This window comes from Psammomys obesus, unplaced genomic scaffold (genome assembly GCF_907164565.1).
Source record: "Psammomys obesus unplaced genomic scaffold, mPsaObe1.curated_primary_1811, whole genome shotgun sequence".
Taxonomy (NCBI): Eukaryota; Metazoa; Chordata; class Mammalia; order Rodentia; family Muridae; genus Psammomys; species Psammomys obesus.
Window position 1 is genome coordinate 163,694 of NW_026596353.1, and position 25,210 is coordinate 188,903.

At 49.3% G+C, this 25,210-nt stretch overlaps 3 protein-coding genes across 4 annotated transcripts; 2 read left to right on the top strand and 1 right to left on the bottom strand.

Moving 5' to 3' along the window:
* Positions 1-38: 38 nt before the first annotated feature.
* Ctns (cystinosin, lysosomal cystine transporter) lies at positions 39-16,848 on the top strand. Of its 2 annotated transcripts, XM_055597300.1 has the most exons (12): positions 39-354; positions 1,876-1,955; positions 6,520-6,598; positions 7,934-8,018; positions 11,177-11,280; positions 11,407-11,538; positions 12,077-12,176; positions 12,267-12,386; positions 13,340-13,510; positions 15,120-15,237; positions 15,440-15,554; positions 15,899-16,023. In XM_055597300.1, exons 2-12 carry the CDS (start codon positions 1,895-1,897, stop codon positions 15,945-15,947), a joined length of 1,134 nt encoding a protein of 377 aa, XP_055453275.1. In that variant the 5' UTR covers positions 39-354; positions 1,876-1,894; the 3' UTR covers positions 15,948-16,023. The 2 variants fall into 2 exon arrangements, with proteins under 2 accessions (XP_055453275.1, XP_055453274.1); XM_055597299.1 differs by lacking the exon at positions 15,440-15,554 and having other exon boundaries at positions 15,899-16,848.
* A 1,170-nt stretch (positions 16,849-18,018) lies between these two features.
* Positions 18,019-22,846, bottom strand: Tax1bp3 (Tax1 binding protein 3). The gene is made up of 4 exons (XM_055597301.1): positions 22,738-22,846; positions 19,736-19,855; positions 19,303-19,380; positions 18,019-19,021 (listed from the first exon to the last, which is right to left on the bottom strand). The coding sequence occupies exons 1-4, from the start codon at positions 22,774-22,776 to the stop codon at positions 18,884-18,886; spliced, it is 375 nt and encodes a 124-aa protein (XP_055453276.1). The 5' UTR covers positions 22,777-22,846; the 3' UTR covers positions 18,019-18,883.
* A 175-nt stretch (positions 22,847-23,021) lies between these two features.
* Positions 23,022-23,875, top strand: Emc6 (ER membrane protein complex subunit 6). The gene is made up of 2 exons (XM_055597302.1): positions 23,022-23,130; positions 23,316-23,875. Exon 2 carries the CDS (start codon positions 23,364-23,366, stop codon positions 23,694-23,696), a length of 333 nt encoding a protein of 110 aa, XP_055453277.1. The 5' UTR covers positions 23,022-23,130; positions 23,316-23,363; the 3' UTR covers positions 23,697-23,875.
* Positions 23,876-25,210: the final 1,335 nt, after the last annotated feature.

Below are 25,210 nucleotides of genomic sequence, written 5' to 3' on the forward strand. Positions count from 1 at the left end.
GCGTGTCCCAGGATCTTCACCAAGGAGCACGGAGCTTCAGCGACGACAGAGGCTCGAGAGCCCTGCTGCCCCTACAAGTGACGAGACCTCCCCTCCCATCCGAGCCCCTCCATGCCAAGGCTCCTGCGCCCTTCTGCCCGTTCCTCAAGCCCACCCAGCGTTATCGGCTTGTGAAAACTACGACTTCCAGAGCTCCTTGCGCGGAGCTCCCGGTGGCTCAGGTCAGGTGACAACTGGCCCCGCCCTCACACATAGTCAGCGGAGCCCGAAAGGTCCTCTACGTTCCTAAGTGGCGTCTGGCGGCCGAGTGCAGCTTTCGGTGAAGTCGGTCCTCCAAGCCCGAGAGGCTGTCAGGTGAGAACCATCGCCATGAGGCAGCCTCCCCAAAACCTGTAGGACAGCACCCACCCCAGCAGAGACTAGCCCGGCACCTCAGAGGGCAGCCTACCGCGAACCTAGCCTCCTTCACCAGCGCCTGGGTCTCTAGCCTCCGGCCCCGACCCTGGCCAGCACGCCCGAGGTTGAAGGGCCAGGGTGTGGGTGAGCAAAAGCACTGGTACTGGCTGCCAACCGGTGTTGGCGGCACTGTTCCAGAGCAGTTGGAACCCCGTGCTTGCCTCCTTTGGTGCCGCCTGAATCTGGTTTGGGAATGTGCAGGTAGCTTTGGGGCTGGGGGAGCTAGATGCTAATATAGGACCGTTCCAGAAGCTCCTGTTGATTCCCCCAAAGGACACCTGGATCCTGCCTTTTCAGTTGTATTGGGGCAAATAGCCATGCTTTGTGAGAGCTTGCTGGGATAGTAATAACATTACATCATTGTTTCTCAACTTTGTTATCTGATCCGTCCACCTCCTTAAAATTTTAATGCAGCTGATAAGATCTATTTTTTTGTATTATGGCCTTTGGGAGAGCCACAAACAATTATTACAGATATTTTTCAGATGCCAAGAGCCTATTTTAGCCCCTTTTGAGAATGCATGCCCCACGTTTCATCTCACTTTAATTCTGTGGTGTAGTTACCACCATCCCTGTTTCTCCATTGGGAGCATAGGTTAAGAAGTATTCCAAAATCATACAGCAAATAAATGGGAAGCCTAGGACCTGAACAGCCCATGTCTGGGGGACATATTGCTTGTCCAGTCTGTGCTATCCCTTGAGGAAGTACCAGGTTATTGAACAAAGCTACCTCTGATACCTGACAAAGGGAAGCAGCTGCCACAGGAAATCTCTGATTCCAGGTTGCTCTGGAGTAGAGATGGTAGAGGCATCTTGAAAGTGAGGCCCGGAAGATGGTTAAACACACACACACACACCACAGAAGATGGGCATGGCACGTGCTTTGTAACTTGTCTTGTAACTTTTTACAGGCCTAGTTGTGTGGTGAACCAGTGTTATCTTTTTAGCATTGTGGTCACCTTGTCAGCTCCTTTTCCATCTGTTCTGGGCTTCTCCTTCAAGATGTCTTAGCCTTTAGCACTGGGGATTTTTTTGCTAACATGGTGTTTGAATTTCACAGTTTATATCTGCTTCACTGTAACTAGAGAACAGTCTGCCAGTGAAACTCCATTTTTTTTTTTCTGTTAACTGAGTTGCAGAGAGCAGTTGAGGGGAAAGTACAGGTGTGTGCTCACTTCCTCAGAGTAGGACTTTACACAACCCACTTAGCCGCTCTGAGAGGCTTTGCCCATGAAACAAAGAGAAGTCCTCTCTGGGTCTCCTTCCCAGAGGTGTGGTGCCAAGGTTGTGAGGTCAGAGGTGTGAAGGAGAAGCCCTTTATGAACTGTCCCACTACATGGCTCAGGTAGCATGTTGTCCACCAAGAGCTGAGCTAATCCAACGCTGACATGCCTCTCAATTGATGTTTTTTCCTCCTAGTTCTGAGAAGTCAAAGAACATGATGAGGAATTGGCTGCTTATTTTGACCCTTTTCCTCTTGAAGTTCATAGAGAAATGTGGTGAGTTTGAAAGTGGCTTCTCAGCTTTGTGAAAAGGGAAACAGTGGAAAGAGTAACCTTTTTTATTTAATGCCTTTATTATATTTATAATATGTTGTCTCATTGAGCTTTTCATATCTAGGCATATTGTGGTGGGTTTTAATTTTGTTAGGGAAGTAATTTTCTTCTTGTGCTATTTAGTTAATGTAAAAATGCTTTGTTTTGTTTTGTTTTTTATTTTCAAGAACCAGACTTCAAGGAGTAACCTCTTTGTCACCAAAAATTTGGTGCTGTCCAGGCCACCTTACAAAAAGCCAGATGGTCCCAAACATGATTGGCCTTTTACCCTGGGGTCCCTTTTGCCTTCTCTGTATTAGTAGAGATAACAGTGGTTTGTTTTTTTGTTTTTGTTTTTTTTTTTAATCAGACTGGATGACTGATCTCAAGCCTCACCAAGCTAAGATAGTATCTGTTTAAAAAAACAAAAACAGTTTGTGCTTCTACACTCTGAACTTGCAGAGAGGGTATGGTCCGAAGAGCCACTAGGGAGGCCAGTACCTGGTTCTCCGGGCACAGGCATAAGGGAAGTCTACCTGGCCCTGACTTTTGCTTGGAGAACTGGTTACAGCATCCCAAGCCACACAGAATGCACACTAGTGGAGTTTACACATCCTTGTCAGAGGACCCGGTCCTTCAAATGCTGTTGTCATCCTAGCAATTCCTGCAATACCCAACACATTTGTGGAGTTTCTTCTGTGAATAGCTTTGTTTAGTATTCACAGTGCCCAGGCCCAAAGCAAATGACTAACAATTTCCAGCAAACGAGGGGCAAACACTAGAAATCCTACATGTGTTCCCTGCACACACTGGCTACACCATTGTGGTTGTCTCCCCTCCTGATGGCCAGGGAATTGGTCCTCTGACCAGCTTATCCAGTTTTGGTAAATATCAGTCATGTTCCTTTGCAGTCACACCTAATGGAGAAGTAATATCTGAAAGAAAGAGAAGGAAGGAAGAAAGAAAGGCCTCAGACGATGAGGCCTGGTCACGCCACCTCTCTCCAGAGGGATGCCATGCCACACATCAGACCTACCGAGTCAGTCTAGGAAGTGAGTGTGTGTGCATGTGTGCATGGGCACAGGATTCTACACAGGAGATAATGGCAAATCCTGCTAGTACTCCAGTTACACAGAGGGTAAACTGAGACTCGGGCCAGGTAGAGAGCTTCACAGATAAAGCTAGGACTGGAGGAGGGCCTGCTCCAATTTGCCTCTTCTTCTGACCGTATCTATGAAGGCAGCAATGGAAGCTGCTGTAAAACTGAGAACCTGGAGTTGGATTTGGAGCCCAGCCTCATTCTGCCAGACTTTTCTCCTCTGTTAGGGGCATCAGCATCAAGGACAACAGATGAACAGAAGGCCTCCAGAGTTTGTCATTTCTGACTCTGAGTGGAGTCTGTGACAGTGCAGCCTAATGGTAACAACCTGGGCTTTGAACCCATGAGCCTTATTCAGTTAGTTCTGGCTATGTGGACAAGGCTCCTTTCCTCTCGGAGGGAGTGTCCTTGACTTAAAATAAGACTGAAAATGCCCATTGCCTATTTATTGTGATAATAAAGTGAAGGGTTAAGTAAGAGAATACCAGAAATGGTGGTATACCTGTAGTACTATAGCACTCTGGAAGCTGAGAGAGGAAGATTAGTAGTGGCATGTATTCCAGGCAGAGTTGACAAAAAAGCAGGGGAAAAAAAAAAAACTGAAAAAAAGCAGAAGAAGAAAAAAGAAGAAGAAAAGAAAGAGAAGAAAAAAAGTGCCAGCAACAATGGCTGGGATAAGATAGGGTGCCAAGTGGTACCAGCCAGCAGTAGTGGCTTAGATCTGTAATCCTGGCTGCTTGGGAGACTGAGGAAGGAGGATTACAAGTTTAAGGCCTATAGGACAAAATAGATTGAAAGCTGCTTGAGCAACTTAATGAGACCCTGTCTCAATGTTAAAAAGTAAAAGCATAAGAAGGGGTGAAGATGGAGTAAGGGCATTCTCTTATAGAAATAAATGAAAGTTAAGCATAATATCATTGCAAAAAAAAAAAAAAAAAAAGCCTCTGTGCTGTCAGATCATTTGTGTATAAAATATAAAAGCAGTGGCTCCATTCTGGCCAGTGTAGATCACTTGTACGAGGACCTGCATTCAGTCTCTAGTCTGGATGAAAGAATGAGATGGGCCAGGCAGTGGTGGTGCATGCCTTTAATCTCAGCACTTGGGAGGAAGAGGCAGGCAGATCTCTGTAGACCAGGAGGCCAGCCTGGTCTACGAGTTCCAGAACAGCCAAGGCTACACAGAGAAACCCTGTCTCGAAAGAAAAGAAAAAAAGAACAAGACTGAGAGGAGATTGATAATTTGCTCTACACTAAACAAGGTGATCTTGCCACAGCTCATCTGGAAATTCTGATAAGACATATAGAAGCTCCTACTCAACACTTAAAAATACACTTTCCTAGGATCTGATACAGCTTTCCAGCTGCCTCCTATCTCAGGCTAAAAATACCCTGCAATTAGCTGTAAAGTAATAACAGTAGTAGAACTATTTAGCAGTGAGGCCAGGTAAACAGTAGAAAGCATGCTGCTAACCGTTCTGCATTTTATCTGTGAGATAGGTCCTATTCCATCCATTTAACAGGTGAGGTCGTACAGGTGTAGGCTTACCCCTAAAATACCTTCCTGTGGGTTTACAAAGCTAAGAAGTGTCAAAGCCAGTAAGGAACTGTGACTTTAGAGACTATGATCTCATTTGCTGGAGCACTAGTGTTTTCTGCAGTACTGAGTGAGGAGGATTTAAATACTCTCTGATCTGGTTCTTTGAAAGCTCCCACCTTCCCACTTTAATATGCAAAGACTGGAAAGTATAACTCCCTGACATCCCTTTAAATGTCTTACACACACACACCTGTGTGTGTGTGTGTGTGTGTGTGTGTGTGTGTCTGTGTGTGTGTGTGTGCTCTATTGCTCTGGGACTTAACTTATCTGCTGTAGTCCTGAGCTGTAAATAAATTTAATAGACAGGAATAGAAAGCCCTGTACTCCGCTAGCTGGGCAAGCCCAGAACAAAGCCTCAGATTGATAGCATAATGGGCAGAGTGGGCAGGACAGAGTAGGATAGCAGGCTGGATGGAGTTAGGATAGCAGGCAGGACTGAGTTGGCATAGCAGCCTCCAGACCGTGAGGCTACAGGGACCAGTCTACCCCAAAGAATCCATCCAGTGAGGGGATAAGAGACTGTGTATTATGAAGGGTCACATCTGAAATACGTGGACCTTGGGGACAGCCAACATCTGCGTTTACACAAGGGGCCTAAGCTGGATAAAGCAGCTCAGATGTGGGAGAGGTTGGCCTAGAACTGTGACTTTCAAGCTAGTGAGCACCTTGGGAGATGAGGTGACTCTCGCAGGAAGTGTCAAGGCAGAAGAATAAAAACTACAGGTAGAAGAGAGAAAGCAGTTGAGGTTGGAGGAGGCACAGAAGTTCCTTCCAATCCAGTTCTTCATCCTTGCTGTGGAGGGCTCTGGGTAGAGGTGTGAAGCCTCTACCCCTATGAGAGCCATCTTCCGCTCCTAGACTGGATCCCTGATTGTGACTTCTAGGATGTGCATATCCTTGAAGTCTGTGACACAGGGGAGATGAGATGGGCAGACATGCCTAAAGCTTTGAGCACATTTGGGGATGGCATAGTGGCAAGGGAGGTGCCCAGAGAATACAGGAATCACTCAAGGAAGCAGCCAGCTGTGCCCTGTGACCACAGTGTGCTGGGGCATTTGATCTCCCAAACTGATCTTCCTCTTTTTTCCATGCTGGAGATTGGATTGAGGGCCTTGTGCCTGCTGCTCGTGTGCTCTACCTTTCAGCTGCACTCCTAATCTACCTCTCACCCTAAAATGGTTTTCTAAGACCCAAACCTGCTTCCTCCCTCACCCTGGTGGCCTGTTTGTCCCCCTTCCCCTGAGTTAGCACCTTAATGCCAAGAAGCAAGCCCTGATAATGAGAAGTATATGGCCCTCGCCACTCTCCTCTAGATCCAGCAGATAGACAGTCTCAGGAAAGGACCATGCATGAGTTGAGCTGAGTCTGCAGGAAAGCCCAGAAGGTTCTTTAGAAACATGTTGGCCAGGCTATGTGCCCATCTCTGAATGTAAGAATGATACCAGATCAGTCTTTCAGAGGTGATACTTTGCTGCTCATCTGCAGAGGTAGGTAATGACTCTCCCCTTTACAATCACAGATGTTGCTTTGAATTTCATATATATATATATAACTTTTGGGCTGCGTAGTTTCCAAACTATTTCTGGGGAGCTCAGATTGTCCACAAAGCAGAAGAAGGGGGAAGTTCAGCACTTCCTGCTCTAGCCTGTGGCAGTCTGGCCCTGATGCACAAACGGGCAGGCATGATGTAAGTCTGGAAGAAGACCTAGGAAGCAGTACTGTCAGTGAGTCAGGGGCTCATGGGTTCACATGGCAGGCCCTGCTGTCCATGTCTCCTTGTGAGCTGAGCTCTCTGACCTGGTGTCTCATGTCATTAACTTGGTTCTTTCCAGAGTCAACTGTTAGTCTCACCGTTCCTTCCACGGTGAAGCTGGAAAATGGCAGTTCAGCCAATGTCAGCATCACCCTTGGGTAAGTTCTCAGACCCAATTCTGTCCTCAGCCCCACTTAGAACTGACCTCTGGCTCAATCTGCATGCACTTCAAGTGTGATGCTCTTACCTCTTTGGTGTGGAACATAAAAAAAGAGTAGTTTAAGCCCATGAGTGCAGAGCAGAGACCCAGAGTCAAACACACACTCAGAGTCCTTGTTTCCACTTGGAGGAAGACACTTTTTCCTAAAAATATGAGCTGTTTCCTCTATTGAGAAGAGTCCTCAGGTGGTCACAGGTGATGCCAGACTTCAAAACCCTTCCCAGGAATAAACATTTGAACAGAGTCCTAAAGAGGAAGGGGCAAGGAGCTGAGATGCCAACCAGCACAGCACTGCCGAGGTCACTTATCAAAGCAAAAGTGACCGTCCCACATGTCCCTGCCCACACTTGGCCTTTGTCCAAGAGTCTTACTTGCTGACACCTGATGGTTTAGGGGGGTTCACCCTCTACCAGAAGGTTCTCCTCTATTACCATGACCTTCACTGCCCTACCATGCCTCCAGCTCCCAGCTGACCTGGTGTCCTTTACTCCTCACATGTCCTGTAAAGCCTGAGCTCAAACCAAGCTTTGGTCCCCAGGCCTCTGGCTCTATCCTTTATACCTACATCATGTAAGCTATCCAGGTTATAGGACTCCTCCTCCTCTCCCCTCTCTGCAATCCTTAAATGGCTTCCTACATTTGAGGCTCCCATGGCTGCTCCCAAAGAGCCTCGTCTCATTCCTTCCCTGCTGACCTTTGCACAACGTCCTGCTCACACCTGACCTTACCAAAGGAGCCTTTCCCACTGAGGCAGAGAGCCATAGGCCTGTCCCCTCTACTTGCCCCCCTTATTCACAGCCAAAATTCCACCTTCGTGGGTCCTCACCCTGCCCAGAAGGACATCTAGACTCCTGATAGAGCAGGAACAGGACTTCACCTCTTACCACTCCAGTTTAAGGGTAGATATCTAGGTAAAGATATTCTCTTATAGAAATAAATGGAAGTAAGACATAATACTATTGAAAAGAATCCCAACACAGAAAAACTCTGTGCTGTCAGATCATTTGTGTATAAAATATAAAAACAGCGACTCCATGCTGCCTGACCAGTGGTTATCCTCAGGGTCAGGAGACGAGGGGAGCAGAACAGGGCTTCTGGGGTGTTGGAAATGCTCATTTCTTGACCTGGAGGTTGGATGTGTGTAGTCTGAGCACATTGCTCTTCCTAGTCCTGATTTCTAGAGAAATGAAGGCCTGGGGTGAAATCCAGAGGCTTGTTTGATGTCTTACAGGGTCCAACTTCCCAACAGTAACCAGGCTCTTATCCTCCACAGGCATCCATTAAATGCAACCTTGGTGATCACTTTTGAAATCACATTTCGTTCAAAAAATCTTACTATTCTGGAACTTCCTGATGAAGTGAGTAACAGACCTTTACAAACACTTAAGATGATGCTAGACGACAGAACACTTTATTTTAAAGCTTATGGAAACAAGTCACCTAGGCTGCCCCGTACCATCATCCTGGAAAGTGGTTTGGGCTTTGTTGCTGTCTCTGAGGATGAGCATTTTCTGTGGTGTAGTTTGGAAGCTTTCATCCAATCAGATGAATAGCTTCAGGGGTCAATCCTACAGCCTAACCGTGATTAATAACAATAAGGTGTGGTGTATAGTTGGGTGCAAAAAAGAAGCCTAGAGCAAAGGTGGTTCTGAGAGTGGAGAAGTTCTAAAGATATTTCAAGGCTCTGAACATCCATGGATAGAAAGGATCAGCCTTGCTTTAAAACATTTTAGGAAGCCAGGTGTGCTGGCATACTCCTTTAATCCCGGGAAATGGGCAGGCGAATTTTTGTGAGTTCAAGGCCAGCCTAGTCTACAAAGAGAGTTCCGGGACAGCACAGAGAAACCCTGTCTCGAATAAACCAGGGAGAGAGAGAGAGAGAGAGAGAGAGAGAGAGAGAGAGAGAGAGAACATTGTAGGAAATGAGGAGGTTCTCAATGTAAAGTGTTTACCTAGCATACATGAGGCTTTAGGTTCAATCCCTGGCACCAACATGTGCACTCGTAACACACACACACACACACACACACACACACCGGGCTTGAGGGCTGTAGTACGATGTAGTAGTACTATGTAGTACGATGAAAGACACTGGCCTAACAGCAGGTCTGGTGCAAGGCCTCTAAGCTTTGCTTGATCTGAAGACCACGTGTAGACTCTCAGAGGAACAGACATCAGTTAAACTTGTCTAGGTGTGGATGTCTAAGTAAAGGTCTCCACTTGTAAAAATAAACAAAAGTCAAAAACATCAGGCAAAAGAAGCACAACACAAAAAAATGGGCTGGAAGGTTCCTTAAATGTAAAATACAAAAACTGCTGTCAGGCCAGTTGTTATCCTCAGGGTCAAGAGACTGGAGGGGAGCAGAATGGAGGTTGGTGTGTGTAGTCTGTAGACACTCCATCCAGCTGTGAGGGGTGTTCTTCTCTGAATATATACTACAGGGCAAGCTTTCTATTTAATTAGCAGTGGGAGTCAAAGCCAGAGCATTTGTGGACCATGATCATTATGAACACCTGAACTCACCTTCTCAGGCTCCTGTTTGACTGCCCTTCCCTGTCTAGAGCTAACCATTCTTGTCCTGTACCTGTGATATAAGAAGCCAGTGGTTAGAACCTAGGAGCCGTGTGGTCTAAGAGTTCATCATAGAAGCCTTGGGTCAGCCAGTGTTTTCTTCATTTGTAGGCACAGGGTTCATCACGTCTCCTGGACCATACTCTGGGGTTTAAAAGCAATAGCAGCAAGTATACAATGGTTCACACTGACCTGGCAGGGCCTCCGAAGTCTTCAGTAAGATGCCTTGCTAGTCTGACACTCCATCCCTTGGTAGCTGAAAGCAGGATGATCTCAAAGTCTAGTGGAGTGGGGGAGGGGTCATAGAAGGCAACAGTGGGGTGGAGCGTCCAGATGTGGCAGCTTGTGCCTATAAATTCCAACACTCAGGAGACTGAGGCAAGGGGATTTCTGTGAATCTGAGGTCAGCTGGGGCTACAAAGTTGCAGGCCAACCAGAGCTGCATAGCAGGACTTTGTCTTAGAAAATTAGAGAGGGGGCTAGAGAAAGAAACCACTATTTTTTTAATGAGCCACACCCATTTGGCACTTACAGCATAGGTTGAGGGTAGGACCTAGAATGTCATGGGTAAAGTGGGACAGTTTGGTTCCATAAAGATGCTGTCCACCTCCCTGCTTCTCTGAGGGGATTTCAGTGTGGCAGGAAGATGACGGAAAAAATCAGATAGCACAAGCAGGCTCCAAGCCCAAATCCCAGGAACAAAGCTTTTGTTAAATATCAAGCAGGAATAACCACAAGAGCATCTTGTGTTCGCACCTCTTCTGCTTTGTTGTTAGGCAGTTGAGGCAGAGCTTAAGCAACAGAACCAAAAAATTATAAGTCTCACCGAGCACCACCATAATGGAAACAGCAATAATACTGCTCTCATAGTTCCATCATGAGAGCTCCCAGGCCCACCATGTGCCCATCTCTGTACTGTAGGTGTTGGGGACATCACATCATTCCGAGCAGCCCTATGAGGTAGGCACTGGTGTGATCCCATGTACAGATGAGTATAGTGAGGTGGCTAATGAAGGGAAAAAGCTTTCCTACACTCCTTTGGTAGTTATCCAGGGAGAGCCAAGGAGCAGCCTGCTGTTCTGCCAGGAAGCCAGGTGGAAACGTGGCAGAGTGGGGCTTAGGCTGGCTGGCAGTGCTTCTTGTACATGGTTAGTAAGTTCTCAGAAAGCAGAACCAGGAATGATGAGTCCCACCAGAAGAGGGAGAAAACAGGGAACAGGACAGGAGCCTACCACAGAAGGCCTCTGAAAGACTCCACCCAGCACGGTGTCAAAGCATATGCTGAGACTTATAGCCAAACTTTGGGCAGAGTGCAGGGAATCTTATGAAAGAAGAGGGGAGACAGAAAGACCTGGAGAGGACAGGAGCTCCATAAGGAGAGCAACAGAACCAAAAAATCTGGGCACAGGGGTCTTTTCTGAGACTGATACTCCAACCAAGGACCATGCATGGATATAACGGAGAACCCCTGCACAGAAGTAGCCCAAGGCAATTCAGTATCCAAGTGGGTTCCCCAATAATAGAACCAGGGACCGTCTCTGACATGAACTGATGGGCTGGCTCTTGGGTCACCTCTATCTGAGGGGGGAACAGCCTTTCCAGTCCACAGAGGAAGACAAAGAAACCAGTCCTGATGAGACTTGATAGACTATGGTCAGATAGAAGGGGAGCAGGACCTCCCCTATCATTGGACTGGGGGAGGGGCATAGGAGAAGAAGAGGGAGGGAGAGTGGGAGGGGATGGAGGAGGGGCTACAGCTGGGATACAAAGTGAATAAACTGTAATAAAATAAATAAATAAATAAATAGATAAATAAATAAATAAATTGCAAACGTTAAAAAAAATTGAATGATGTGTCCCTCCCCTTTTCCTAGTTCCCAGCCTAGAGCCAAACCCTATAATTAATTGTACATGGCCACAGATCAAATTCAGTCTTCCTAACAGGTTATAGTGCCTCGTGGAGAGAAAAACGCCTCTTTCGAAGTGACTTCTCAAAATGTTGGACAAGTGACTGTTTATCTGCACAGAAATAATTCCAACCAGACCTGGTAGGCTGGTATCTACCCCCACCCATGTGGCCTTATATAGTGGGAAGGGTAGCTATGCACAGATGTGCAAGAGGGCTTCCTCCAAAACCTTCGCCAAATGCATCCTGACCCCACACTCCTCTCTAGCCCCAGGATTCGGTTCCTGGTGATACACAGCAGAATCATTAGCATCATAAACCAGGTGATTGGCTGGATCTACTTCATGGCCTGGTCCATCTCCTTCTACCCACAGGTGATCCAGAACTGGAGGCGGAAAAGGTAACTGCGCAGCTTAGAGCTGTCCCTGCAGGCCCATGATGGGCTGCAGGAAGACACCCCTCTATACTTCTGTCTGCAGTAGGGTTAGATTTCCCGTGCTAGATATCTGGTTCGTTGCCCCGTTCAGCCCTTCCTTATGGGAACAATGACATAAGAGCTTCTCAGCTAAGCTGAGTAAGGGAAAGTCTGCCCTGAAGCTCCTTGGCCCTGAAAGGCTGGACATCAGCTGTGACTTGACCAAGTAAAAGTAGACCTGGGGCCAAGAACATAGCTCACCTGGGTCTCAGGTCTCAGAGGAGACTGCTAAGCAGTGAGCCAAGGAAATGGGTTCTGTCTCTCCCCTAGAGGCCTCCAGGAGAAGCCTCTGGAGTATGGGAGGGGAGAAGAGCCAGTTGAATGGTACCTGCTATGGAAATGGAGAGACCTGGAAGGATGATGCTTGGGCCTCCATTCCCATGTGCTAGGAGCTATGCCCCTCCCATCCCAGGGCTTCCCTGCCTCACCCTGCCCTACTTTGTTCCCCTCTGCCCCTCTGCAGTGTTGTTGGTCTCAGCTTTGACTTCTTAGCTCTGAACTTGACAGGCTTCGTGGCCTACAGCGTTTTCAACATCGGCCTTTTATGGGTGCCCTATATCCAGGTACAGCGCTGCCCACTCCCTACAGCCCACCCTAGCCCCTGGACAACTCTGCTTCTCTTCACCTCTCAGCTTCTCCTCACGTCCCAACAGGAGCAGTTTCTCCTCGAGCACCCCAACGGCGTGAACCCTGTCAACAGTAATGATGTCTTCTTCAGCTTACATGCAGTCGCCCTCACCCTGATTCTCACCCTGCAGTGCTGCCTATATGAGGTAAGCAATGAGGCCTGGCGATCTAAGCCAACCTCCACCAAGGCCTTTCCTGTCCTGTGCCTTGCTTAACTGAGGGAATGTGTCAAGAAAATGGTGTTTATGGGCCAAGGGTGAGTGAGGCTTCTTTTAGGGGAAGGGAAGGTCATTAAGCATGGAGTGAGGAAAAATATGAGCAGATGGGAATGGCCTGGGTTAGGGGTACCAGTGGGGAGTCAACTCCTGGGAGGTCAGGGGGAACCTGGATTCAGCTGAAATCAGATTCACTAAAAAGCCCTCTGTGGTTGCAGCATGGTACAAGGGCGCCTTTTAGAAGTCCCAGTGTTTCATAGGCGTACCCCAGTGTTTCACCACCACCCTCCTAATGCCCTAAGATGAGTGGGGGCTGTGGGACTCTCATGAAGCTTGGTTTTCTTACACCTTTACTGTGACGCTGAAGGGGCCTCACTTTGGGACCATGTCTAGAGAAAAGCTGGGGTGAGGAGAGATTCTAGGGTCCCCAGGTTTCACAGGTAATGGAATGAGCTGGCAGCAGGGCTAGGTGAGGTATTGGGCCTCCAACCCCTGCACTGCTTGCTCCCTCCAAATGAGCTCTGAGGTATCCAACTCTGGGAAGCTGAAACTTGGTCAGCAGTGGGTGGAGGAGTCAACGTGGATGGAGCAGGAGAACTTGACTGTAAAAAAGTGGGGCTAGTGTTAGGGACTCCACACCTCATCCCAGCCCTGGTTTGATTCACTCACTACCCACATAGGCCCAATGATCTCTGGATTTGGTCTCCTACCTTGGCCTTGTGCAGACATACTCTAGTGCTCTTGGCCCCTTCTTTACACAGGTTATACTAAGACCAGGCTTCTGCCTCCAACCCTCCCCTCCCACCCATCCTGTACCCCTGTCCAAAGCCATCCCTTCCTGAAACCCTGAAGCAATCTACAAACTTCACCCATCTCGTCCTCAGCGAGGCAACCAGCATGTGTCATGGCCCTCTGTTGGATTCCTGGTCCTTGCATGGCTCTTTGTCTTAGTCACCATGATCATGGCTGCAGTCGGTGTCACCACGTGGCTGCAGTTCCTCTTCTGCTTCTCCTACATCAAGCTCATCATCACGCTGATCAAGTATTTTCCACAGGTACTCCAGAGTCTTCCTCTATTTCCATATGGCTGGTAATGTGAGAGGCCCTGCCCCCCACAGGGCAGCTTTCACCAAGCTAAGGAGACAGGGTAGAAAGCTGTAGTAGAAGCTGGTGAGCCCAGAGTGGCAGGAAGCCAATAGGAACCACTGCCTGCTCCTTCCTGCAGCCAGACTTACATGTCTTTCCTGATAACACTGGATTTCTCTCTTGCCCGCCTACCACAATAGCCATCCTTAAGGACCAGTGGCAGGGGAATCAGAGCAGACCAGACAGAGAAGGGAGCTGACTGCTGTGGCCTTCTCCTTTGTAGAGATGTTCTCCCAGGAGGTCCCTCAGCATACTCCCTTGCCCAGTCTTTATAGTCCAGTCTTGGTCCTGGGGCCTAGACTCATACATGTCCTCCTTGGCGAGCATAATGGCCTCAAGCTAAAGCCTGGTGTAAAGAAATGGCATCCCTACATGAATTCTAGGCCACCTTGAACTCTTCCCCAATTGAGAAGTTTCAGTGTTAAAAGTCGTATGTCCCTTGGGCTAGAGCTTCAGCATTGGCTGGAGGCAGAAGTAGAGTCTGAATTTTGGAGACAGTAGAGAGTACTGTCAGGTCCTGGCAGCCTGCAGAGGAGACCTGGCTGCTGAGCAATGTGGAAAATGTAGAAACTATGGAGCTAGGCCCAGGTCCCAGGGAATTTGCATAGAGAGCCCAGGCTCTGGGCACCCCACATGTGGTAAGGCTTAAGTCTGGGAAACTGATACAGGAACATCCATGGGAGACATTTGGAATTACCTGGTACTAGAGGAGGAACAGCAAGTATGGGATAGAATGAGAAAGGTCAGGAGTAGAACCAGAAAACCACCAAAAAGGCCAAGATCTCTGCTGGATAGTAGGAAAGGAGATAGTGCCAGCCAGAGATGCTCAGATGGCACTGTGGGTTTGGAGGAAGAATTTAAGGCTGGAGCAGCAAGAAAAGGGGAATGTCTAGGAGACCAGGTAGCATGGCAGGTCAGAGGTGGCAGCTGGGCCACTTTACAGGTGGCAGAACTAAAGGACTCAGTAGCTTTTCCACAGTAGCCCCAGTGCCAGAGCTGATTCCACACCAAAATCTAGCTTCCAGCCACATTCCACAAGTTTATGGAGTCCAGGCTGAGATTAGGGACAGAATCACTGGAGCTGTGAAGAATCAGAATCCCAGTGAGACACAGTGGCACACCTATAATCCTAATACTTGGAGTCTCTGGGAAGCTGAGGCAGAAGGAGCTTGAGTTCAAGCCTGGGTTATGTAGGGATGCCAGTTTAAAAAGTAAACAAACAAAAAAAATTAGAGAGGGCTGCGTCTACTCTTAAGAGGTTGAGAACCAGGCAGCCTTGCCCCATCCTCAGCCACTGGAGTCCAGCGGCGGCGGAGGAGAGGGGAGAGGGTGCTTCACTTGCCCTGCATGTGTACTGTGTCCCCAGCTACCGCTCAAAGCCCGGAGAGCACGGTGTTCTTTGGAGCTCAGAGCCTAGTGCCTGAGCGGGAAGAATCAGCAGATCTCCTTTAGAGCAGCAGCCACAAGGCATGTGTGCTATGTCTGGCCTCCCACAGCCTTCCATCTGTCTATCCCCAGGCCTACATGAACTTTTACTACAAAAGCACTGAGGGCTGGAGCATTGGCGGTGTGCTTCTGGACTTCACAGGGGGCAGCTTTAGCCTCCTCCAGATGTTCCTGCAGTCTTACAATAATGGTGAGTCTGTCAAAGCCACCTCTACCCAGCGAGTGAAAGCACAGGAGGGAGGGCCTTCCCGGGAACCCCTAGGTTGTGCTGTTTCCTGGGCAAATGGGTGTGGGGGGGGGGAGTCCTCACATCTCCCATCCCCACCCTGCCACATCCAGCCTTAGGAGCTACTAGCCTAAAAACAGATTCTATCCCCTCTGGCTATTGACAGACCAGTGGATGTTGATCTTCGGAGACCCAACCAAGTTCGGACTTGGCGTCTTCACCATCTTCTTTGATGTTGTCTTCCTCACCCAGCACTTCTGTTTGTACAAAAAGAAACTGGGGTACGACCAACTGAACTAGATCCCAGAGGCCCACTATAAACAGCCAGGGCCTGGGCCCTGTTAGGAAAGATTGTGTCCAGCAAAGGCCCAAGAAGCAGCTGGTGTACAGGCTGGAATAGTGTACCAACAGAGAAGCACTCTTCTTCAGGGGCCAAATGCCTTAAATTCAGCCTGCCTGCCTCCGCCCAGGCCCCTCCTGAGCCATAAAGGACTCCCTCCCTGGGACAGACACCTGACTCTGCTCCAAGACTGAAAGCCAGTCTCTCCCAACTAAAGTTGTAGCCCTCTCCTGGGAGGCACCCAGTCCTCCTGCATCTTGATATGCCATCTCTCTTTTCTTTAAGGGTTCAGGCAGCACGCACAGGTCCCGACAGCCATCCCAGCCAGAACTAGGCACCAAGTTTGCAGCAGATGGCCCTGCCCCAAACCACCAGTGTTTCTGGGAGCAGCTTCAAGGGCTAACCTTGCAGCTGGGAGAGCCAAAGGTGCTTTGTTCTACCGCAGTGTTCACAGGGACCAGTGCTGTGGCCAATGGACTTGAAGGTGCTGATGCTGGTGGTGGAAGGGTGAGGACTGGGGTTAGGCTTTGGGCTTTCTCTGGAGGCCACATTTCTGATACTCATTCTATATAACTCTGCTCCAGTAACTACAGAATTTGTGGCCCAGGCCAATGCCTGATAAAGTGTATTTCTGATTCCTGAGGTGCTTGCCAGATCGGTCTCAAGTGGACCCACACCTGCTACCCTCTGGATCTTTACATGCAAAGACGGATATCACAGTACCTCTTTTTTATTTTTTTTTAACCCCCAAGGGATATTTTGAAATGGCTTGTTTTCTTTTACCCTCTTCCCTACCTCACTTTATGAGTCAGAGGGAGCCCCCTTTGAGCACTGTTCCTAACCTTATGCCTAGAGAGCAGCACTCAGTGCCAGCCTGTGCCTTAGAGGCCCAGCAGCAGTAAGAGTAGCTCCTCTAGATGCAGGCAGGCCTCCTTCCCCAGCCCAAACCGAGACTACAATTTCTTAGCTGTTAAGGAGCCTCAGAAGAATAGGAGCTCACCTCCTATACTGCTTTTGGTTCCACCCTGATCCCAAACCTCCTTCCTTCTCATCCCAAGTTGTCCTTCCTGTCAGTTGGGAAGGAACCAGGGTGTGCCTTAAGTTTATCAATATGTTCTTTTTGTTTTTTTTATAAGACTAATATTGGGGGGCCTTTGTGTTTCTTTCTTTTGCATTTTCTTGTTTCATTTTGGTGAAGTATGTGTCCTTAATTAAAAGGTGGCTTGTTTCCTGTTTGTACACTCTGGACATTTACTAGATGCTGAAGGCAGTCTGGGCTGGCCTTCAGAACCAAGTCCTTGGGGCTTGGAGGACTTGCTTACCTATGTGAAGTACACAGGGCTGTGGAGTACATTGATTTGAGGTGGCTGCAAGTTGACCCACACTGGACCAGAAAAGACCTCATGGGTTCAGAATGCCTACCCAGCCAGAGCCAGGTAGGTTTATTTCCCAGTGCCTTACCTGGCAGTGTCAAGGTACCATAAGCATGTTCAGCCTATGGATGGGAGCAGGGCTTGGAAGGTTCAGGGTGGGGCATGAAGCAGGGGTGGTGAAGATCTTATTCCATAGACTGAAACATCTCTAAGTTAAAGTCTTGTTTCCTAGAGTCAAGAATACAGCCTGTTCAAGCCCATAGCTCTCTCAGTGATTTTTTTTTTAATGTGTTACTGGGCTGGACACAGTAGTATAACATCAGGTATGGAGGAGGCTGAGGCAGGAGGCCACATTTCAAGGCCAGCTTAAACAATGTAGCAAGACTGTCTCAAAAAGGGTAAGTTAGGAATGTGGCTTACTGGCAGAATGCTTGCCTAGAGTGCAGGCTTGAGGCCCATAGTTCAACAGCACCAGAAAAAAAAGAGAAATAAAAGGTGCTACCCTTTAAAAACAGATTTTAAATTCCGGACTTTCTTTAGGAGAGGGTGCTATGGCTAAAACTAGACGCTGAGCATGCTAGGACGCACTCTATCACTGACTCACACCTCCAGCCTTCTGGGCTTCCCTTTACACTTTCTGATTTGGCAGTGATAGGCAAGCCCCTGAGTGACATCTGCCTAGAATTCCCAGCCCCTGCAAACGTCTGGGTTCTCTCATAAACCCATGTGCCTGTGAGGTTCCTCTCAAGTGGGAACTGAAGCTATGCTACACGAGAGGCACATGAGTGTTTCACTGTGACACTTACGACAGACACACTCCAGAATCCCCATAACGGCAGTAAAGGCGCTTGCAGACATTTCCACAAGCATCTCTACAAAGGCATAGTGTACCCCAGTGAGGTTTCTAAGGTACCAGCAGAAACAAATAGGCCTAGGAGTTGGGCTTTGCCCCAGAACAGGAGATGATAGGCTAGACATCCTTAAAACCAAACCACCCTCCGAGACACCCAGCATCTCAGCAGAAACCCCTGGTGAATTCCAGCTTTGTTTATTGGGTACAAGTGTTGAGCATGGGATAGCATCATACTTTCCCATTTCCATAGTAACCAACTGGCTTGGTCACATGCTACAAGTTGCTGCTTCCAGGTGTGTGAATTAGTAAGCTAAATTCAAAAGGAGAATTGGCTTTTCCAAACAGTAAGATAAAAACACTTTGTATCAAAGTTGAGACTTAAAAAATACAAAAGCTAAATCCACAGGTGTAGAGAAAAATGGCAATTCTGAGAGCTGCCCTGAAATGTCAGTCTCGAAACTTGTATAAATCATGTAAGCAGGTAGACCCTGGGGAGGCCAGCACCCATTAGGGGAATGAAGGTAGTGGGAGCCTGCCCTCTTCCATCCAGGTGGCCTTCATGCTGTCTCTGGCATATGTGGGTCCAGCCCCAGGCTGGGCACCATGATAGGGGAATTATGGGGAGAGGCACTGAGGAGATGGAGATGACACAGGGCAGGGCCAAGCCCGTCAACCAGAGCAAATAGGGGAAATGGCCCAGCCTGGCATTTTCAAGCTTTGGCAGCTCTCAGAGGTGTTTCCTGACTGCTCAGCCCCTGCTGTGGTCAAGGAGCTGGTCTCGGATGGAGACTATGGTTACTGAAGACTGGATACTACTCTAGGCCCTTACTTCCAATCCTCAGTATCCAAGAGAGAGCACTGGTCCCGTGGCCTCTGACTGGGGGGTGAGGGATAGAAAGGTTGGCTTGGACCTTTGGGATCAGTCATTAACCCTCAGAGCTGGGACCCAGCACACAGCAGAAGCCAGAAAGAAATACAACAGAGCGTGGATGTGTTGTCACTGTACAAAAAGGTTGGCAGGCACACGTCAAGACTGGCCGACTGCTAAGACAGCATGGACTGCTGTACAGCCTTCTGCAGAGACTGCCGAGTCACTAGCAGACGCACCACCTCCTCCGAGCGCTTGGTGAGCCGCTTCCGAGCTTGGTCATGAGTGACCATGGTCATATCCCAGCCATTCACCTGGTCCAAGGAGAAAACACAGGCTCCTCAGCTCTTCACCCTCTAGAATCTGGAAACAGGGTTTTGAGGACCCCAGGCTAATATCCCCTAAAGTTGAGATGCCCAGCATTCTAGCAGAGGCACACAGGACAACCAGCTTCCTTAGGGGCAAAATCAGCATAGCTTCTGAAACCCATTTCAATGAGGTGCTCCTCTCTATGAAGCTCTGAGGTCAGCCCTAAACCCAAGTGCTTCAGGCCCTCTCATCCAGACCTTGTTTTCCTCCCCTGGGACAACTGTACCTGCATGATCTTGTCTCCAATCTGCAGCCCGGCAATTTCAGCAGGACCTCCTTCAGACACTCGTGTGACGTAAATACCCTGGAAAGAGGCAATGCAGGTAAAGTCCTGTGGGCACTACATTGGCTCTCCACCCACAGAGCCCCTCCTGACATATTCTCAGAAAGTCCTTTGTCCCTGTCCCTACCTTTCCTACCAACACATACACCACATGGACTGTGCCGTGACAGCCAGGGGGCCAGTACTGATGATGGCACCTCTGCTCTTCCACGCTGTCTCAGCACGCCTTCTACCTAATCCCACCAGATCATTTAGGATTGTCTAAGGGGGGGAGGGGGGGAGAGTCTGTTCTTTCCACACAGGCCCAGGAAGAAAAAAGCTGCCACCTCAGGCTTCTGTGCTGCGTGGGGAGGTCTGGGACCATAGTACTGCTCACCTTGTCTGTTTTATCTTCCGAGAAGGGATTCTGGGAAGGGTCCTGGTCAATTCCACCTCCAATACTGAAGCCCAGGATTAAATTCTCACCTTGACGCAATTTATGAATTTCAACTCTTTGCTGGTGAAAGAAAAAACTAGTTGAGGGTAATGGGTAGGTAAGTGGAGAGAGATTAATCTCTGTGCCCAGCAGCAACTTCACATTGCTTGGCCAGCTTAGAACTATGCCAAGAGGTTGGGGCTCAGGGCCCTCTGCAGAAATCCAACTGATCAGCTGTCTGGGAGGTTGGCAGTTGGGTCTCAACACAGCCACATAGACCCCCACACACACATATACCCTTTGCCTGCAACTTTTCCCACCCATTTTGCATCCTTGATCAATATGTATTCTGGGCCTGCTCTTGTCTAAGAGGCAGAGAGTACTGTGGCTACTACAGAAAAGATGCCCATCTTTTGGGGGCAGAGGGAACCACCCAGAACAGGAGATCAAGCCCTGAGAAGGTGCAGACACTTGCTGAGGCAGCTCAGATTGCTGAACAAGCCATACCAGAGATCATGCAAGCCAGGAAGTACATGGGATAAGTAGAGAAGTGCTTCCTGGCCAAGGAGACAAGTGTGCCAAGCACAGGCACGGGACTAGAGAGATGGGGCTGAAAGATGAGACTGTGGGGTGTAGGCTAGTCATATAATCTCCCCAATCCTCAGGTCCTGTGTGTGCATGCGGTGTAACAGTATTCCAGGGCTCTCAGGCATTCTCTGGGGTTGAGGTCTCCAACTGAGGCCTTTGAGGAGCCTCAGAAAGCATCCTGCAGCCACTAGAGGTTTCCTCCAAAGTTGAGAATTTTAACAGAGAGCAGTAGCGGTAACTTTCTGGACTTCAAAAGGCTTCAGCAAAGGTAGGATCATTTGTACCCAGCTTTGAGAAATGATAGTGTCACCACCGGACCACAATCTTTAACCTACTGGTACTCAAAAAGAAGGCAGGAGTAGGATAAGGCATTGATGCTAGGATGGCCTCTGGAGTTATCAGTAGGGGATGGATTCATGGGTAGGATATGGAGGCCTGAGAGCATGCGCTGCTTATAAGTGGTGATCCACAAACAAGAACTGACCATGAGGAACTGAAGCAGGATACCCTATCATGTCTAGATCAATGCTTTTCAATCTGTGGGTACTGACCCTGCGGTGCAGGGTTGAATGACCCTTTCACAAGGGTCACCTAAGACCATCAGAAAACATATTTACATTGCTATTCATAACAGTAGTAAAACAATAGGCAGTAGCAACAAAAGTAATTTGGGGAGGGAGGGTATCACAACATGAACTGTATTAAAGGGACACAGCATTTGGAAGTTTGAGAACCAGTCTAGATGAACACAACCATCACTGTGGGAACCCAGTAGAGTGCAGTGTCAGGAGCCTTCTGCACAGGTCCTGGAGGCAGATCTCTGGGGCTAGAGTGCAGGGGAAAGGCCGTAAAGTGGCTGTAACCAAATCAAGATGTTCACTCTACTTGAGAGGGTGAGACTAGGTGGAAGCATCTCCACCCCATGAGCAATCAAGACTTACAAAGGCCAGATCTGCCTGCTTATGCTCAGGCATGCACCTGCCATTAGGATTGGAGGACTGTGCCAACAGCCTTAAGACTGCCTGCCCTGCCAAGAGGGAAGAGGAAGAAACATGATCCTAAGGCCCATTTGCGTAGGGCTTCCTGCCCAAAAGTGTAAGTACCTCCAGGTGTATCTTACACCTACCTTCACAACAAAGTCCAAAAAGGGATAAAGCCCGGTCACTGGTTTCAGGGAAAAGTCAGGCAGCAAAATGGCTCTCCTAGGTCCTTACCCCCTTTTTTTCCAGATAGAGTCAAGCCTGGACTCCTTTCTGGAGCAAGTAGGGAGGAATCCTAGAAAAACCCGGCTTGTACAAGCGGAGTGAAAACCAGGAAGCTGTCCACTGGCCCAGAAATAGTTCCCTCTATCCCAGGCCGGCGCTGAGGCTCAGCTCACCCTTCCAAGCCACCTTTATCAGAGGCCTCGTCCCCACCCTCTTGACTCTGGGAGCTCCTCAGTACTCTAGTCTAATATGGCCCATCCCTACAGATCCAAAGTTAGGACTGTGGAGCTTGTTGACTCACACCTGTGACTCCAACACTTAGAAGGCCAGGGCGGGAGGGCTGCCAGAAGTTCAAGGCCAGTTTAGAGTTAAGAGTAAGGCCCTGCCTGGGGAGAGATCTAGCTCCTTCCAGAAATCTTCCTTCATGGCTGAGCACTGAAGCGTCTCTCTGGGAAGCATAACCACGTCTGCAGGCTCCTTCAGACGGTGACCTTGGTGTTCAGATCTACGCCCTCCCTCCTGTTGCGCCTGATACACAAAACAAACCCAGCAGGCGAGCCGGTAAAAGGCTAAAAGGTTAACTGTCATGCACCAAGGGCTGAGTATCTTGAAAAGTTCAAGAGACCAAGCCTTAGCCCTCGAGGGGTCGGTCCCCAGAGCGTGGCCGGATGAGAAGGGGGAAGGGGCTGCTAGGACAAACTCTGGCCAGCCCCACCCCCTAAATCTCCTCCGGCTCGGCGGCGGCAGCACTGCCGGCTGGGGCAGAGGAAACGCTTCCTCATTCCAGAGGCTGCGACTCACGTCGGCGCCCGCCCCCGACGGCCGCCCAGCTGGGGACACGGAGGCCCAGGGCAGGGGAGTTTTCTAACACTCCCACGGACCGGCCTTTCTCCTGCGTCCTCCCGTTCCGCGCCTACTGAAAGGTATCCACCGGGCGGCGGCAGGGCACGGGATCTGGCCTCTGCCCAAGCTCCCAGGAGGCTCTTAGGTCCCAGCCACTCCTCCGGGCAGGCACGGCTGCAGCACTAAGCCCAAACTGGGGCTCTGCTCACCGCAGCGCACGCGGGCGCCTGGCTCCTATATTTTCTCAGCCTGTCTAGGATGTCAGTTTGCCGCTCTGCGAAATGGGGGTTAGCCAGGAGGAGAAGGAGCCCGCGCGAGCGCACTCACCACTACGGCGGTGACAGGCTGGCCAGGGACGTAGGACATTTCGACCCAAAACTGACAAGCCGACAGCACCCGGTGAGACCAGCAGCTAGAATGCCCGCGGCCGCGCCCTCCCTGGTTAACAAAGGGCAGCCCTGCTCGGCCCGCCCCCTCATGAATACTTAAGAAGGCTCCAGCCAATCAGCAGCCAGAGCGCCGTTCGGCTCTCGGGAGTCCCAGGACTTGTGGGCGGGAGGAGGAGCGTGCCCGGGGCGCAAGCGTGGAGGCGCGGGCGGAGTTTGTGCGCCTGCGCAACCTCAGTCCTCCCAGCAGTCTCCAGCGCAAGATGGCGGCGGGGGACGCTCCAGTTTTTCCTGTCTGAGGAAGCACAGGGGACTGTGTGCCGCTGTGTTCCAGGTAACTCAGCGAGCCCGGCGGGCGTGCTGCTGTCCCAGGCCGGCTCGAGCCTCAGCTTCGGCGGCCCGTGGAGATCAGAGGCCCCAGGCACGGGGTCGGAGGCGCGGAAGCCCCAGGGGGAGGAGGCGCCGTGCGCTCAACTCGCCGGGCTTCGGGCGCCACTTGTAACTTGGTTTTCTCCGCAGTTCCGCGTGAGTCCGCGAGAAGGCAGAAGCCGAGCCGCGGCGGGTGCGATGGCCGCGGTGGTGGCCAAGCGGGAAGGGCCGCCGTTCGTCAGCGAGGCGGCCGTGCGAGGCAACGCCGCCGTCCTGGATTACTGCCGGACCTCAGTGTCAGCGCTGTCGGGGGCCACAGCCGGCATCCTCGGCCTCACCGGCCTCTACGGCTTCATCTTCTACCTGCTTGCCTCCGTCCTGCTCTCCTTGCTCCTGATTCTCAAAGCAGGAAGGAGGTGGAACAAATATTTTAAGTCACGAAGACCTCTCTTTACAGGAGGCCTCATCGGAGGCCTCTTCACCTACGTCCTCTTTTGGACATTCCTCTATGGCATGGTGCACGTCTACTGAAATGAGGGCAGGGGTGACTTAAAAGAACATTGGCAAGATTCCTGCCAGAAATTAACACCGTGTAGACTTACTTAGTTTTTAAATTGTTCGAATTCGCTGCTTGTTCTGTACTGTTATAATTTATATCTGAAGACAGAGAGCCTGTAATATTCTTCAGATTAAATGAAGTGTGAACCTTGTCGAGTTCTTTCCTGCCTTAATGTTTAGCCACGCATTGAAGTCGCCAAGATTTGCTCCCTGGAGAGCAGGCACTAGGCCACATAGCCTGTAATTGTCTTGGATTTACACCTAGTATGTCCAGAGGGACCTATAGGGCTTACATGAGAGAACATTAACGTTAACATCTTAAGAACTGGTAACAGCTCTTGTTACTAAGTGTTCTCTATGTGCAGGCATTGTGCCTCATACTTTTTACATCGGTCATGTTTTAATTCTAGCAATAACTCTATAGAGATGTTACTGTTAACCTCCTCTGAAGAACCTGAGGCACAGAGAGGTTTCTCTGCCAGGGGTAGCTCACCTGGAAAGGTGCAGAGCCAGGACCCAGTTAAATCTCTGTGCTGTATTGGATGAGTATATCTTTCCATCATCCCCTCCCAATAACCACTGCTTTCAGGTATGGATGAAATCAGCCAAGTTCCAGTTGCCTGGTCTCAGCTAGCTGCCTTTCCTATAAGAAGAAATGCAAGCTATTTTTCTAAAATGTGTCCTGTGGCAATTAAATAGGTTATGTGGCCATTTAATCACATGAGTTTGTTGAGTGTAATGCCTCTGACTATATGTTCATTTGTAATCCTTTCTTGCAAGGAAGGTTTAACTGAAAATAAATAATTGTGTTAGACTTGTGATAAACACGTTGCACATGGAATTTATAGTCTAACTGGGGAGACTAGGGTTGCCTGATTTTACAGATGCCACGAAAGAATACACAGAAGTACCAAGTCTGGACTAGGTTTGGGAATGGAGTCAAGGAAGGCTTGAAGAAATAGCATTATATCTGAGACTAAAAGCTTAAATATCAACCAAATAAAATAAGAAGAGGCTACTTTGAGAAAAGAGCATGAAGACCCACAAGGCAGGAGGATGGTGGCCTTTTACTAGACCATGACAGTAATCCTGACCAGTCATAGAAGTCCTTGAGTCCATGAATCAAGACATTAGTGGAAGTCTTTGAAAAATGTAGGAGTTACGTGAATTGGTTTAATCCCCGTAATCCCTGGATACTCAGACCTGAATCCTGTTCGAGGTTCTGGGCCACATGCTTGCATGTCATGCCAGGAAGCTGAGGTCACAGTACCTCCCCGTCCCAAAGTACCCACTGCTGAAAACCCTTACATGCATGGATTATATAGCTCCCACCTCTTAGGTGGGAAGGGCTCAGTCCTGTAGTTAAACAGTAAATTTGTTGCAAATGTTTGCGGCTTTAAAATATGTGGTGACTGACTTTATATCCCTATCAGTTTTGAGCAGAGGGTAAATTAATTTCAAGTACTTGACAGCATTTATCCAATAGA